The 13,733-nt window shown below is 47.3% G+C and overlaps 1 protein-coding gene across 3 annotated transcripts in view; it reads right to left on the minus strand.

Annotated features, from left to right (window-relative positions):
• SLC5A10 (solute carrier family 5 (sodium/sugar cotransporter), member 10) overlaps nt 1-13,733 on the minus strand; it is a 72,893-nt gene that overhangs the window by 5,645 nt on the left and 53,515 nt on the right. For 2 of the 3 annotated variants that reach the window (XM_006875521.1, XM_006875522.1), the window contains one exon: nt 4,562-4,669. The exons of the other annotated variant lie outside the window; for it this stretch is intronic. In XM_006875521.1, coding sequence (XP_006875583.1) covers nt 4,562-4,669 — 108 coding nt within the window. The remainder of the gene's footprint in view (nt 1-4,561; nt 4,670-13,733) is intronic. 3 annotated transcript variants of the gene reach the window in all.

The following is a 13,733-nucleotide window of genomic DNA, read 5'->3' on the forward strand; positions in this document are numbered from 1 at the left end:
TAAATGTTGTTCAGATGGCAATTTTTTCTTGAATACCTCATGTACCTTGGACAACTCAACTGTCAGAAACACAGTATATTTAAAAGTGAGTTTGGAGACAATTTCCTCATGGGAACATTCCTGGACATATTCCTTAAAGGTTGGCTACTTGTGATGCCACACCTACTTGTGATAAGAGCCTCAGAGATGGTCAACTTTCCTATCTGTGATAGTCCCCTCCTTGCTTTCTGTAAGCCTGACATTCGTATGTGATGCATGGCTGCTATCATCAGTCATGGTTGTGAAAGAGATGCTTTTGTTCTCTGTGCCCTATAAACAGTCACCACATGGAGATAGAACTTTGGAAACTCATCATGGTATCTGATTTCCCTCGCCTATGTTTGTCTTTGTCTTGTGCTTTCTCTTGTCTAAGACTTAATAAAGTATCTATACAGTATTTAAAAAGATTGAAGTTGTCAAGGACTTCATTCTTCTTGGATCAACAATCAACACTCATGGAAGCAGCAGTCAAGAAATCAAACGATGTATTGCATCAGACAAATCTGCTGCACAAGACCTTTTGAAAGTGTTGAAGAGCAAAGATGTCAGCTTGAGGACTAAGGTACGCCTGACCCAAGCCATGGTATTTTCAATAACCTCATATGGATGCAAAAGCTGGACCATGAATAAGGAAGACCGTAGAAGAATTGATGCTTTTGAGTTATAGTGTTGGAGGAGAATATTGAAAGTGCCATGGGCTGCCAAAGAACCAATAGATCCGTTTTGGAAGAAGTGCAGCCAGAGTGCTCCTTGGAGGTCAAGATAGCCAAACTTCGTCTTTCATACTTCAGACATATTGTCAGGAGGGACAAGACACTGGAGAAGGATATCATGTTTGGTAAGGTCAAAGAAAAAGAGGAAGACCCCCAATGAGATGGATTGGCCTAGTGGCAGCATCAGTGGACTCATGGCAACAATTGTGAGGTTGGCCCAGGATCAGGCAGTGTTTCGTTCTGCTGTGCATAAGGTCGCTATGGGTCGGTACCAACTCGATGGCACCTAACAACAACAACATGAAGATGGGCTCTCTTTTCTCCCCTGTATCAGTCTTATGGAGGTGGGTGGGAAAGGGACGCTGTACAAGCTTCTGGGAGTAATGGTCTAGAGAGGGGCTGAGGGAAGGGACCAGCTGAAGAAGATGAAGGATCTTGGACTGGGTCCCAGTCTGTCTCCAGTAATTTCTCTTTCAGAATTTCAGCCATTCCTCTGCCCCTACGGATTGCCTGCCCCTTTGCCCCACTCCTCAGCCAGGATAAGCCTGACATGGACCTCCTTCCCCATGGATCCAACTTTGGAGATGCCCACCATTTCCTGGACAAGGCATCTGACTTGCTGTGTGACTCCAGGCATCACACAGGCCTCTCTGTTCACTTTTTTAGATGGATTGGAATAAGGGCCAAGAGAGAATGAGTTATATCCCCCTTTTCCCCAAAATATTTCTCCACCTTCTTTTTCTTGCTCAGGTTGATGGATTGAATCAGTGCTGATTCCACCCATTTCTTAGATGGGGAACTCAAAGCCTAGAGAGGGATTGACTGCTTCAGTGACTGCTGGGTGTCAGTGTTGGAGAAATGGCAAGCCTTGCCAGAACATAAGGGAAAGGTGAGGCCCAGAAGTAAGAAAACCACAGTGATGCCAAGACTTGCACAGGCACTTGTTGAATTTAATCCTAGCAATAACACTGAGGGGTGGATAGGCATCATTATCTCCAATTTATAAATGAGAACACTGAGACCCAAGCAGGGAAGCGATGCACTTCAAATAGCTCCACCAACAAATGGCAGAATCAAGATCTGGTCCCAGCTCCAGGCACTCAGGCCCTGTAGGAGGGAGGAAGAAAGGCAGAGGTGGGGTGGGTTTGGGGAGCGGCCTAAAGCGGAGGCCAGGGAAAAACCAGGGTTGCAAACTCCACGAGGCCTGGAACTGCAGAAGTCTGAGGGTTCCTTCCCTCTTTTTGCTTAGGGTGGGGTCATCCACATACCCTGCCACTTTGTTCCTACTTGAACACTCCCTAAAACAGGAAATTCACCAGCCTAGTAGGCTTGTTGCTGCCATGAGAAACATGGAAAATGCCAAGACTGGGCCCATAATTCTGCCCATAGAACCCAGTAGTGCCTGAGATTTTCAAGGCTGAGGAGCTCTGAAGATACAGGGTGGGGGCACAATTTAAGCCTCTGATCCTCACAGAGCAAGCCATGAACTTTAGAACCAGGCAGACTTAAACTTGAGTCTTAGTTACTCTGTATGGTGGTGGTTATATGCCGTGGAGTTGGTTCTGACTCATAGCGATGCCTGAGTTAATTTCTCTATTTACCTCAGTGGAAAGCTAATGCTTCCAGACAGCACTGAGGAGTTTATAGAAGTGGTGGGACATAGTGAGAGCATAAGCGTAGCCATTTTGCCTGTGAACATGAGTATAGCTGTTTTCAGAACATAACTACTCGGCTTTGTTGTTGTTAGGTGCTGTTGAGTCTGTACCAACTCATAGCGACATTATGCACAACAGAAGGAAACACTGCCTGGTCTTGAACCATTCTCACAATCGTTACTATGCTTGAGCCCATTGCTGCCGCCACTGTGCCAATCCATCTCCTTGGGGTGGGGAGGGTCTTCCTCTTTTTTGCTGACCCTCCACTTTACCAAGCACAATGTCCTTATCCAGGGACTGGTCCCTCATGATGATATGTCCCAAGTATGAGGGACAAAGTCTGGCCATCCTGGCTTATAGGGAGCATTCTGACTGTACTTCTTCCAACACACATTGGTTTGTTCTTTTGGTAGCCCATGGTGCTTTTAATATTCTCCTCTAACACTGTAACGCAAAGGCATCAATTCTTCTACAGTCTTCATTATACACTGTCCAACTTACACATGCATATGAGATTACTGAAAATACCATGTCTTGAGTCAAGCGCATCCTGGGCCTCAAACTGACATCTTTGCTCTTTAACACTTTAAAGAGGTCCTGTGCAGCAGATTTGCCTAAAGCAATACGTCATTTGATTTCTTGACTGCTGCTTCCATGAGTGTTGATGGTTGATCCAAGCAAAACAAAGTGCTTGACAACTTCAGTTCTGCTTTGTTTTTGTTGTTGTTGTTGTTAAATGCCTCTGTAGAGTCAGTTCTGACCCATAGCCACCCCCTATAGGGTTTCTGAGGAGCAGTTGGTGAGCTTGAACCACCCACCTTGCAGTACAAACCGACTTTGCAGTCTAGCACATTAGTCCACAGTGCCCGAAGGGTAAATACAATCAAGTACTGCCTGAAAGCATCTTATACACTACCACCACCACCCATCTTTGTCCTTGTTTCTTCTACATTACACTGGTAATGGTTGCCTAGGCTTGAAGCCTGGTCCCTGTTTGTATGGCTTCTGATAAGAAGTGACTATCTAGGCAAACAGGCACTGAGAGAGTTACTCATGTACTCCCTTTTGATGTGTTTATTGGGACACAGTAACCACCTTGTGAATCAGTGTAAGTGTTACAATGATAAGATTATAGCCCATCTGCATGTTGTACTAATTAACATTGTTAAACAAGTATAAATATTGCTCGTAAAAAAAAATAGTCATTGAGCACCAAACCAGTCTCTTTGCTGTGGGTGCTCCAGCATTCAACTTTCTAAAGATAGTAAGGTCTCCTGGTGTGGTGCTATAGGATCAGCACTGAACTGTGAACCATAAGATCAGCAGTTCAAGTCCACCAGTTGCTCCTCGGAAACCCCATATGCAGAGTTGCTATGAGTAGAAACCAACTTGGACTCAATGGTACTTAACAACAACAATGGTAATAAAGGCTCTTCTCGTTCTTTTTTTATCTGAAGTGTTGCTTAACTGGACTCAGTCATTCTAGGGTATCGGACCCAACCTTGGGGGTCACCATACGAAACATGACAGAAGTATAGACAGCCTTTCTTGAGAAATATTGAAACACAAGATCTGGGGTCAGGCTCTGGGCCCGATTGTTCAAGTCCAAATTTCAGCTGTGTAGTTTACTTGCCATGTGGACCTTAGTCAAAACCAGCATCTTTGGGTCTCATTTTTCCCATCCCTAAAATGAGGATTGGGTTCTTAAGAAGAGTTCATGTAAAGACCTTGACGTCCCTGGGTGATGTAAACAGTTGAGTGCTGGAAAGGTTGGCTGTCTGGACTCACCCAGTAGTGTCTGGAAGGTAAGGCCTGGTAAAGTGCTTCTGAAAGTACTTCGAAAACCATGGGGAGCAAAGTTCTACTCTGCATACATGAGGTTACGAATAGTCGGGATCAACTTAATGGCAACTAAAAACAACAAAGCCCATGGAGCAGGGCCTGAACACAGGGGTGCTGAAGAAGTCATCTTCATTATTATTATTATTATTTTCCTCCAAAGGAGCAGCCCATCCTACTCAAGACCAAGTGTCATATCCAATCCCAGACCCAGAGTGACCTCTGTAGCCTCCAGGGGCCCCCACCCCTTGTTGGGCCCATGATTCTGCATCTCCCCACCCCTCCTGCCAGCAGTGCTGGGCCACTCAGCCTCACCTGTGGGCATCAGTTCTATGACCAGCTTGGGGTAGGCGATATTGGAACAGCCGATCTCAGCCCCACAAGCCCGCAGGCACTCGGAGGGTACCACACAGCCCACATCATCTGCAAGAAAGGAAGGCTTAGAGCCCACACCACAGCACACCACTCCTCCCAACACACAGAGTGTGTTGTCACTGCCCAGACAAATGGCTGGTTGCTGGGCCTCAGTTTCCCAATCTAATCCATGGGGAGCCATTCTGACGCCTCACCCCCTACTCTTTTTTTCTGTCTTGCATCACAAATCCTTCTTCCTATTCCCATGATCCTAAAAGTCCAGGGAGACTCCATTGGAGTGTAGCTCCTTCCAGGTAAGAAATCCCCACTGTACTCTCCTCTTCTTCCACCCAGCCATCCTTCCCATAGGGTAAAACAAAGACCATAGAGAGGCTGTGGCTGGTACTCAGTCTCCTCCTGGTCTTTTCCTGTCACTAAGTCACTGGTCGCTGCACATTGCCAAGCTAGACACAGTGGCTCAAAAGCTGGGCTGCCATCAATGCTGTTTCTTCATGCTTCTGCCTCCATCCCTCAGTCTATCCCTGGCACCCCAGCCAGATTGCGAAGGTAGCTCTGGGATCAGAGCTTTAAACCAGCGGTGTTATCTGGCCTCCAGAGGACTCTCTGAGCCAGCTCATGCCACCTGCTGGCCAGAACCCTCCAGTTATTCCAAATAAACTCCACACTCCTCTCTGTGGCCTATTAGAACCCATGGTCATCCAGGCCTCAGCTGCTCCTTCTATCTCATCTCCTTCCCACCTTGTCATGGTGCTCCAGTGATCCCTTCCATCTCAGGGCCTTTGCACATGCAGTTCCTCTGACTGGTGTACTTCCCCTAGACCACCTCCCCACCTTCCCACCTCCCAAGTTCCCTCAGTCCCCAGCCTCCACACCACTTCTCTTCATCCTTTTCTACCCCTGGAATTGGTCATGCTTACTATTTATTGTCAGTTTATGCACTGGTGGTGGTGGTGGTTGTGGGCCGTAGAGTTGGTTCCAACTCATAGCAACCCTGTATAGGGTTTCCAACACAGTAAATCTTATTGGAGCAGAAAGCCTTATCTTTTTCCCATGGAGTGGCTAGTAGATACGAAGTGCTGACCTTGCGGTAAGCAGCCCCACTCTGGACTCACCATGCTACAGTGCTCAGGTGTGTTGAATGATGAGGGATTAATGAATTTCCTGGGCATCAAACCACACCTATATCCCCAAGTGGACTCTCAGAGCAGCCTCTTTGATGGGCAGCTGGAGCAGAAACCACAGCCTCTCCTTGTTTGGGGCAGTAGCAACCCTGGGCCCATGGGCTTTGCACCGGGGCCCCAACCATCGCCCCATTTCTGGTGCGGCACTGCTCCTGTAGGACCATGCTCTCAGAGTCTGGCTCACAGAACCCCCATGGAAGCAGGCACAGCATATTTTATCCCTGCTCACCAGCAAAATCTAGGAAAATTGAGAGTCAGCCCCAAGCCCAATTATCATCCCATGAAATTGGGATTAACATTCTAAAAGCTGTTGGCATCATTCTCCTGGGATGTCCAGGAGGTGCCACAGAAGGCAACACCAATGACATATGGTAGTGATGGGACAACTAAGCAACAGCCGGCAGTAGGTGTGGGGACACTACAGACCCAGTGGTCCAGCTGGGCCGTGAGGCCACCCATGTCAGGTACTAATGCTCTGTAATTGGGTGCTTTCTGTGCAGACTGAGCACTGCTCATTCAGCCCTGCACCCCTCAGAAAGATTCTCCTGGACCTCAACCCAATGGAGTCTCAGACCCTGCTTCCAAGCCAGAAGCACCATCTACTCACAGACCCACTCCCAGGTTCTGGACTCTGGGCTCCCTGTCACAGGCACTTCCTGCTCAGTGGTCCTAGTCAGGGCTACCCAGTGGTGGTTCCACGCTCTCTCCTCCCTCTTGTCTCTCTTCTCCAGCCAGTCTTTGTGCCCAGGGCTTCACTCCGCCCCCAGTCCAGCTCCAGCAGCTCTTGTGCAGCTCACCACTGGTCCCCTCCATCCTTCCTGGCTGTGGGGCTTTCAGTCATAGTTCTGAATACATTACTGACTTCTCAGGAACAACCTCCCACCCCCATCCCCAGAGTCTGGCTTTCTGGAAAGTCTTTTCCAAGGCATTCAAGGCCCTGGCACCAGCCACCCTGACCTGCTTCTATTCATTGTCTTATCCACACCTCTGACTTACACCTCCATGCCTTTGCATGTTGTGCCATTCCCATTTAACACCCACCTTTATTTGCCTCCTGCTTCAAGGCCCACTGAAAAGGGCTTGTCCTCTAGGCTTTCCCTCTACCCACCCCCAGGCAATAGCAGCTTCCTTCCTAGTCCCACACAGCTAAGGATTGAATCACAGCTGTTTGTTTTCATTTTCTGCCTCCCTCACCAGATCAGAAACCCCTCCCCCACAAGAACAGACAGTGGGTTTGAATCATCCCTGAGTTAAACCAGTATTGTTCAGCTAAGTATTGTCTGAGCACACAGGAGACATTGTGTGAACATTTGCTGTGTAAATGAATGAGTAAGTGAGTGAATGGTGAGGGGGATGGAGGGAAGCACTGGATGAGAGTAGCAAAGGGAGAAAAGATCCCAGAAATCACCATGAAGGAGTTCAGGAACAGTCTGATCTGGATGTCCTACCTAAATAGCTCCACCCCTACCAGTTTTTCAGAGGGAAAAATTTAGGGCCAGAAATGGCATAAGTGTGGGCCAGATAGCAGCAGGGGGCCCTGTGGCAGGACTCAGAGGCCACTGGGGTCCAGCAATTAGAAGACAGGTTTGGGACTTTGGGTCTGGACCATCTGGCTCTGGCTCTTAGAGGACCCAGCCCTCCTGGGAGGGACAGGCTAGTAGTCAGAGTCACATAATGGCTAAGAAAGCCTGAGTCAGTAGATTCTTCCCCAATTTGTTCATCTGGTTCTAGGCCCTCAGCCCTGGCACTGCTGGCCTGCCAGAGAATTTCTGCTGAACAACAAGAAATAATGACCTCTCCTCCCCAGAATGTGCCCAGGGCCAGGGGAGGCAGGGAACCGGGCAAGGGGCTTCTTGATTTGTCAGAACACCAGCTTCTGTAAATCTGACACCTCCACCCTGTCCGCTGGACTACATTGTTGCATCAGTGCCTAACCAGGAGCCCCATCCAGTCCTGGGGGCTGCCCTTCTCCTTGCCCCCAGGTCCTCTATACCACATAGCCACTGAGTGACCACTGTGCTTGACTATAAGGGTGGGGCTATCCCATCTCCTCACTGGTTTCTGTTGCTGACCTGCTTCTTGCTAACCTGCCCACCCTACAAGCCAGCAGAGAGAAGCCCTGCTCTAGTGCTCCCTCCTCAGCAGGAGAAATCACAAGGCCCTTAATGTGCTCTTTAAGGCACTCTGTCACTGTGTCACCACCTCAAGACTTTCAGCCACACCTTTGGTGCCCCAGAATCTCTCTGAAGACACTCCTGGGCTTTTGTGTGTATTGTTCCCTCTCCTGGACCTTCCTTTCCTCCTTCATAAACCCATGAAACTAATATTCATTGTGGACATCTGGGATCTACAGGCCCCTGTGTCCATCTTGCCGTTCCCATCAGACACATAACTGTGCAGCAGGGAAGGCCATGAGTCCCAGCAGTACCCAACACAAGCCAATGCGCAGCAGCCTCTGTCAGTGCTTGTTGAGTGACTGAATTCACTTTTTCCAAGGAGGCCACTGGGCACACCCCCTTAGGGATAGTCATGTACTCCCCCCCCCCACTCCCCAGTCAGGCTTACTTCATCCCTGAGAGCCAGCCCAGGCATGTATGGTTCAAGAGGGGAACAGGAAAAGGGCATAGAACTAGGGTTCAGTCAGCTCTCCCAACCTCTGGCTGTGTGATCTGGGAGATTATTTAAGCTCTGTTTTGTAGAGACCATTCTGGGGACATCCATAAGCAAAAAATAAACCGCACTTAAATTTCATATGTTATACAAACATGAACTCAAAATACCTCACAGATTTAAATATAAAACATAAAACTACCAAACTTAATAGAAAATAATAATAATAAATAGGGAAAAAAACTGTCAGGACCTAAAACTAGGCAGAGAGTTGACACCAATAGCACAGCCCATAAAAAATAAATTGATAAATTAAGCCTCATCAGAATTTACAACATTTGTTTTTCCTAAGACCTTATGCAGAGGAGGAAAAGACAAACTACAGACTAGGAGAAAATGTCTTCAAACTACATAAGGGACAAAGACTTTGTATCCAGAATAGATAAAGATCGCTCAAGACTCAGTAAAAAATTCAACAACGCAATTAGAAAATGGGCAAAAGACATGGAGTGACATTTCACTGAAAAAACATATGCTGTTTTTGTTAAGTGCCATCGAGTTGGTTCTGACTCATAGCGACCCTGTATAGGATTTCTGAGGAGTAGCTGGTGAGCTTGAACTGCCAAACTTGCAGTTCAAACTGACGTTACGGTCCAATGCATTAATCCACAGCACCACACAAGCACATGAAAAAATGTTCAATGTAGTTGTTGTTAAGTGCCACGGAGTCAGTTCTGACTCATAGTGACCCTGAATTCCCAAGAAGCAGCTGGTGGGTTTGAACTACCAACCTTTCAGTTAGTAGTCCAGTATTTATCCTACAGCACCTCATCAGGTCTCCTCAATGTCATTAGCCATCAGGATAATGCAAATTCAAACTACGAGATTATTATTACATACCTATCAAAATGACTAAAATAAAAATTAGTAACAACACCAAGGAATGATGATAAAGATGCAAAGAAATTGGACCACTCCTACATTGTTGGTAGAACTATAAAATGGTACAGACACATTGGAAACATTTGGCAGTTTCATAATAAACTAAACATGCAAGTATTCTATGACCTGGGATGGTACTCTTTTGCTGGACACAAAAATCTGTACATGAATAGTAATAGAATTATTTGTATTAGTCCAAAACTGGGGGGAAAAAAAAAATGTCTTTCACTAGGTAAGTGGATAAAGCAAGTGCTACGTCCACACTAAGAATATTAAACCAGTTGCCATTGGGTTGGTTCCAATTCCTTATGACCCCACGTGTTACAGTGGAACTACTCTGTTTTCTTGCCTGTGATCTTTATAGAATCAAAAATTTCTTCCATGGTTAAACCACCATACTTAAGGTAAGTTGTTGTTTTATTGTTAAATGCCATCAGTTCTGACTCATGGTGACCCTATATAAGGTTTCCTAGGAGAAGCTAGTTGGTTTGAACCATCAACCTTACAACACCAAATAGGATTCCTCTTCTTTGGGAGGCCTGGGATATGGCCAGCCCTGGGGATCTGTCCACCACTGACAATAGCCACCACTACAGCAAGACTAGGTGAGAGGCAAAGGCCCCCTCCTGCATTGGCAGAGGCAGGTTCAGCTTGCCCAAGGTCAACTCCTACATGCCCCCTGCCAGGCATAGAACCAGTAGGGACATCCTTCACAGGGTTGCCCCATCCTGCCCCTCCACCCATGTCCCATGGCCCTGAGACCCAACAGAAAGTCTAGCAATCAAGTACAAACCAATTTTGCCATTAAAGGCCCTCCGTGAAAAAGACAACAAACTATTGAAACATGCAACAACCTGGATGAATCACCAAAGAATAATGCTGAATGACAAAAGTAAATTTCAAATGGTAGTTATCGTTAGCAGCCATCTAGCCATCCCAGACTCAGGGCGACCCCATACACAATGAGACTGAACTGACCAGGCATTTCTTCCTAGACATCTTAGTCTGTAAACACAGCTCAAACCTGTTTAGCATCATAGCAACAGGCAAACCTCACTGGCAGATATGTGTCAGCTGCACATGAAGTGCCTTGGCCAGGAGTAGAACCCAGAATCCCTGCATGGAAGGTGCAAATTCTACCACTGACCCCCATTCCCAAAGGCTACATACGGAATGTCCTATTGAGAGAGCATTCTTTCAATTCGACTAATGAAGAACAGGGAGGGCAGATGGAGGTCTGCCTATAAAGAGGTAGCAGAAAGGAGACCTCTGCGGTGCTGAAATAGTTCTGCATCCTGAGTATGACACTGGTGACACAAATGTGTTGTTGCTGTTGCTGGGTGCTGGCGAATTGCTACCAACTCATAGCGACCTGATACACAGCAGAATGAAACCCTGCATGGTCCTATGCCAACCTCACAATCCTTGCTACACTTGATCTCACTGCTACTGCCACTGTGTCAACCCATCTTTATGCTGACTTTCCACTTTACCAAGTATACTGTCCTTCTCCAGGGACTGGTCCCTCCTGATACTATGTCCAAAGTATCAAAGATAAAGTCTGGCCATCCTGGCTTCTAGGGAGCATTCTGGCTACATACACACACATAACACAGATTGGTTTGTTCTTTGGCCATCCATGGTCCTTTTGATATTCTTCTTCAACACCATAATTCAAATGCATCAATTCTTTTACAGTCTTCTTAATTCATTGTCTATCTTTCACACGTGTATGAGGTTATTGAAAATACTATGGCTTGGGTCAGGTGCATCTTAGTCCTCAAACTGACATCTTTGCTCTTTAACACTTTAAAGAGGTCTTGTGCAGCAGATTTATCTAATGTAATATGTCATTTGATTTCTTGAGTGCTTTGTTAGATGGTTTGATCTGAGTAAAATTAAGTCTTTGACAACTTCAATCTTTTCTCCATTTATATGGATTTTATTTATTGGTTCAGCAGTGAGAATTTTTGTTATCTTTACATTGAGGTGCAAAGGCTGTGGTCTTTGATCTTCATCAGTATTTTAAGTCCCCTTCACTTTCAGCAAGCAAGGTTGTATCATCTGCATATGGTAGGTTGTTGATGAGTCTTCCTCCAATCCTAATGCCACGTTCTTCTTCATATAATCCAACTTCTCGGATTATTTGCTCAGCATACAGATTGAATAAGTATGGTGAAAGAATACAACCTTGTCGCACACCTTTTTTAATTTTAAACCATTCAGTGTTCCCTTATTCTGTCCGAACCTCTTGGTCTATGTACAGGTTCTTCATGAGTACAATTTAGTGTTCTGGAATACTTGTTCTCCACAATGTTGTCCACAGCTTTCTGGTATTCTCTGCTTTCAGTCGAGATCCATCTGATGTCAGCAATAATATCCCTCATTGCATATCCTCTTCTCAGTCTGGCCTGAACCTCTGGCAGCTCCCTATCAATATACTGCTACAGCTGTTTTAAAATTATCTTTAGCAAAATTTTCCTTGCATGTGATATTAATGATATTGTCTGATGATTTCCACATTCCATTTGGGATGGGCACAAATATGGATCTCTTCCAATCAGTTGTCTTCCAATTTTCCTGGAATAGATGAGTGAGTGCCTCCAGTGCCGCCTTACTTTGTTGAAAGATTTCTGAAAGATTTCAACTTGTATTCCATCAATTCCTGGTGGCTTGTTCTTTGCCAATGCCTTCAATGCACATTGGACTTCTTCCTGCAGTATCATTGGCTACCTCTTGAAATGGTTAAGCATCGACCATTTATTTTTTTCTTCACATGTATACATGTGAAAATGATACAGAACAATACACACGTGAGTGTGTGTAAACTGATGTTATCTTAGTACGCTTCATGGGTTATACTACCATCAGTTTCCTGGCTGTCACATTATACTGTAGCCATGCAAGAGACTGAGTAAAGTGGTATGTAGGACCTCGCTGTTCTTTTTTTGTTTTGTTTTTTGTAACTTTCTGTGAATCTGTAATTATTGGCAGATAACTGCAGAGGTCAACACGTCAGGGCCCTTTCAGCCCTGGGAGCCAAGACTTTCTTTGCTGTAGGACTCCCTGCAGTGGTGAGAACAAAAGAAAAACTGAGGCTTAGTGAGGGTCTTGCCTGCCCTGGATCCATAGTGGCCGAAGAGGCTATGAATGAAGCTGCAGAACTCCCAGTCTGGGGCTCACCTTCCACAATCGACTCTCCTTTGGCCATGAACAGGGGAGAATGCACGAATATACCTTGCTGGGTTAGGGAGAAGGGGGGTGGTGAGGAAGGTGCTATTGGCTTGAGGCTTAAGAGGTCAGTGACGAGGGTCACAGGAGTCCTGGAGAGGTAGATCAGACACATAGGAGGCCTAAAGATGTCGATAACACAAAGCTGTGTTCTTGGCCCCTTTTCTCCCCCTAATTCAGGGGTAGGTAGGGGGTGAGAGGAAAGGGATGGCCAAGCCCTGGCAGGTGGCTGAGGCACGCGAAGACAGGGTGGGGGCCACTTGAGGTATAATGGGCTTTGCTGTCCCCGCCCTGGCAGTCTGCCCTTAGATGTGGCCCACACACCCACTATAACTAGGGTTCCAAGCCCTTCAGAAGCGGGGCAGAGAGTTGGGCCTGTCCCCATCCGGGGTTCAGGTGGGACTGTGCTCAGCAGTGTAGGTGATCCCGCCCAGCACAGCCTACTTAGTGAAGACGCCTGAAATGGTGTCCTTGTCCTGCCAGCCTAGAGCCCCAGCCTAGAGCCCCATCCTGCTTGCACAGATGGTTATCCTTAGTTCTCAAAGACTTCCAGGGTCACCAGCAGGGCTTGGGGCTGTGTGACCTCCGGGAGAACAGTCCCTCTTTGGACCGAACAGTCCCTCTTTGGACCGCTTGGTTGCCAGGAGCTCTTGCCCTTCACCCCTCAGGGGCCGCGGTGGATTGGCGGCGCGCCCCACCCGACGTCAGAGTGTATCTGTTGAGGGTGAATCAGCTTCCGGCCCCGCCCTGGCAGCACGTGATCGCAGGTGGCGGGCTGGACGGACGCCCCTGAGTCACCCCGCCTCTGTGCCCCAGGCCACCACTCCGCCTGCCACTGCGACCCTGGGCCTCGCCGCTGCCCTCTCGACCCAGACCTCTACCTCTACTGAAGCCGGTTGCTGACCCCTTGCGCCCTGCGTTTAAAGCCCCTCCCTTCCTCCAGCCACCAGAATGCAGGACACTCCAGAGCAGCAAACCCCGCAGGGACTCCTGCCTCCCAGCTTCGGGAACTTTTGAACAGTTAGGAGCTTATCGTGGTGCTGCCAGAAGTCGTTTAGGAGTTCGGACGCTTCCAGACAGCCCCTGGACAGCGCTCCCCAACAGACCCAGGTACTCTGGCTCCTGGGCGTGCCGGCCCCATTCCTCAG

The sequence above is a fragment of the Chrysochloris asiatica genome, unplaced genomic scaffold, assembly GCF_000296735.1.
Source record: "Chrysochloris asiatica unplaced genomic scaffold, ChrAsi1.0 scaffold00331, whole genome shotgun sequence".
NCBI classification, from domain to species: Eukaryota; Metazoa; Chordata; class Mammalia; order Afrosoricida; family Chrysochloridae; genus Chrysochloris; species Chrysochloris asiatica.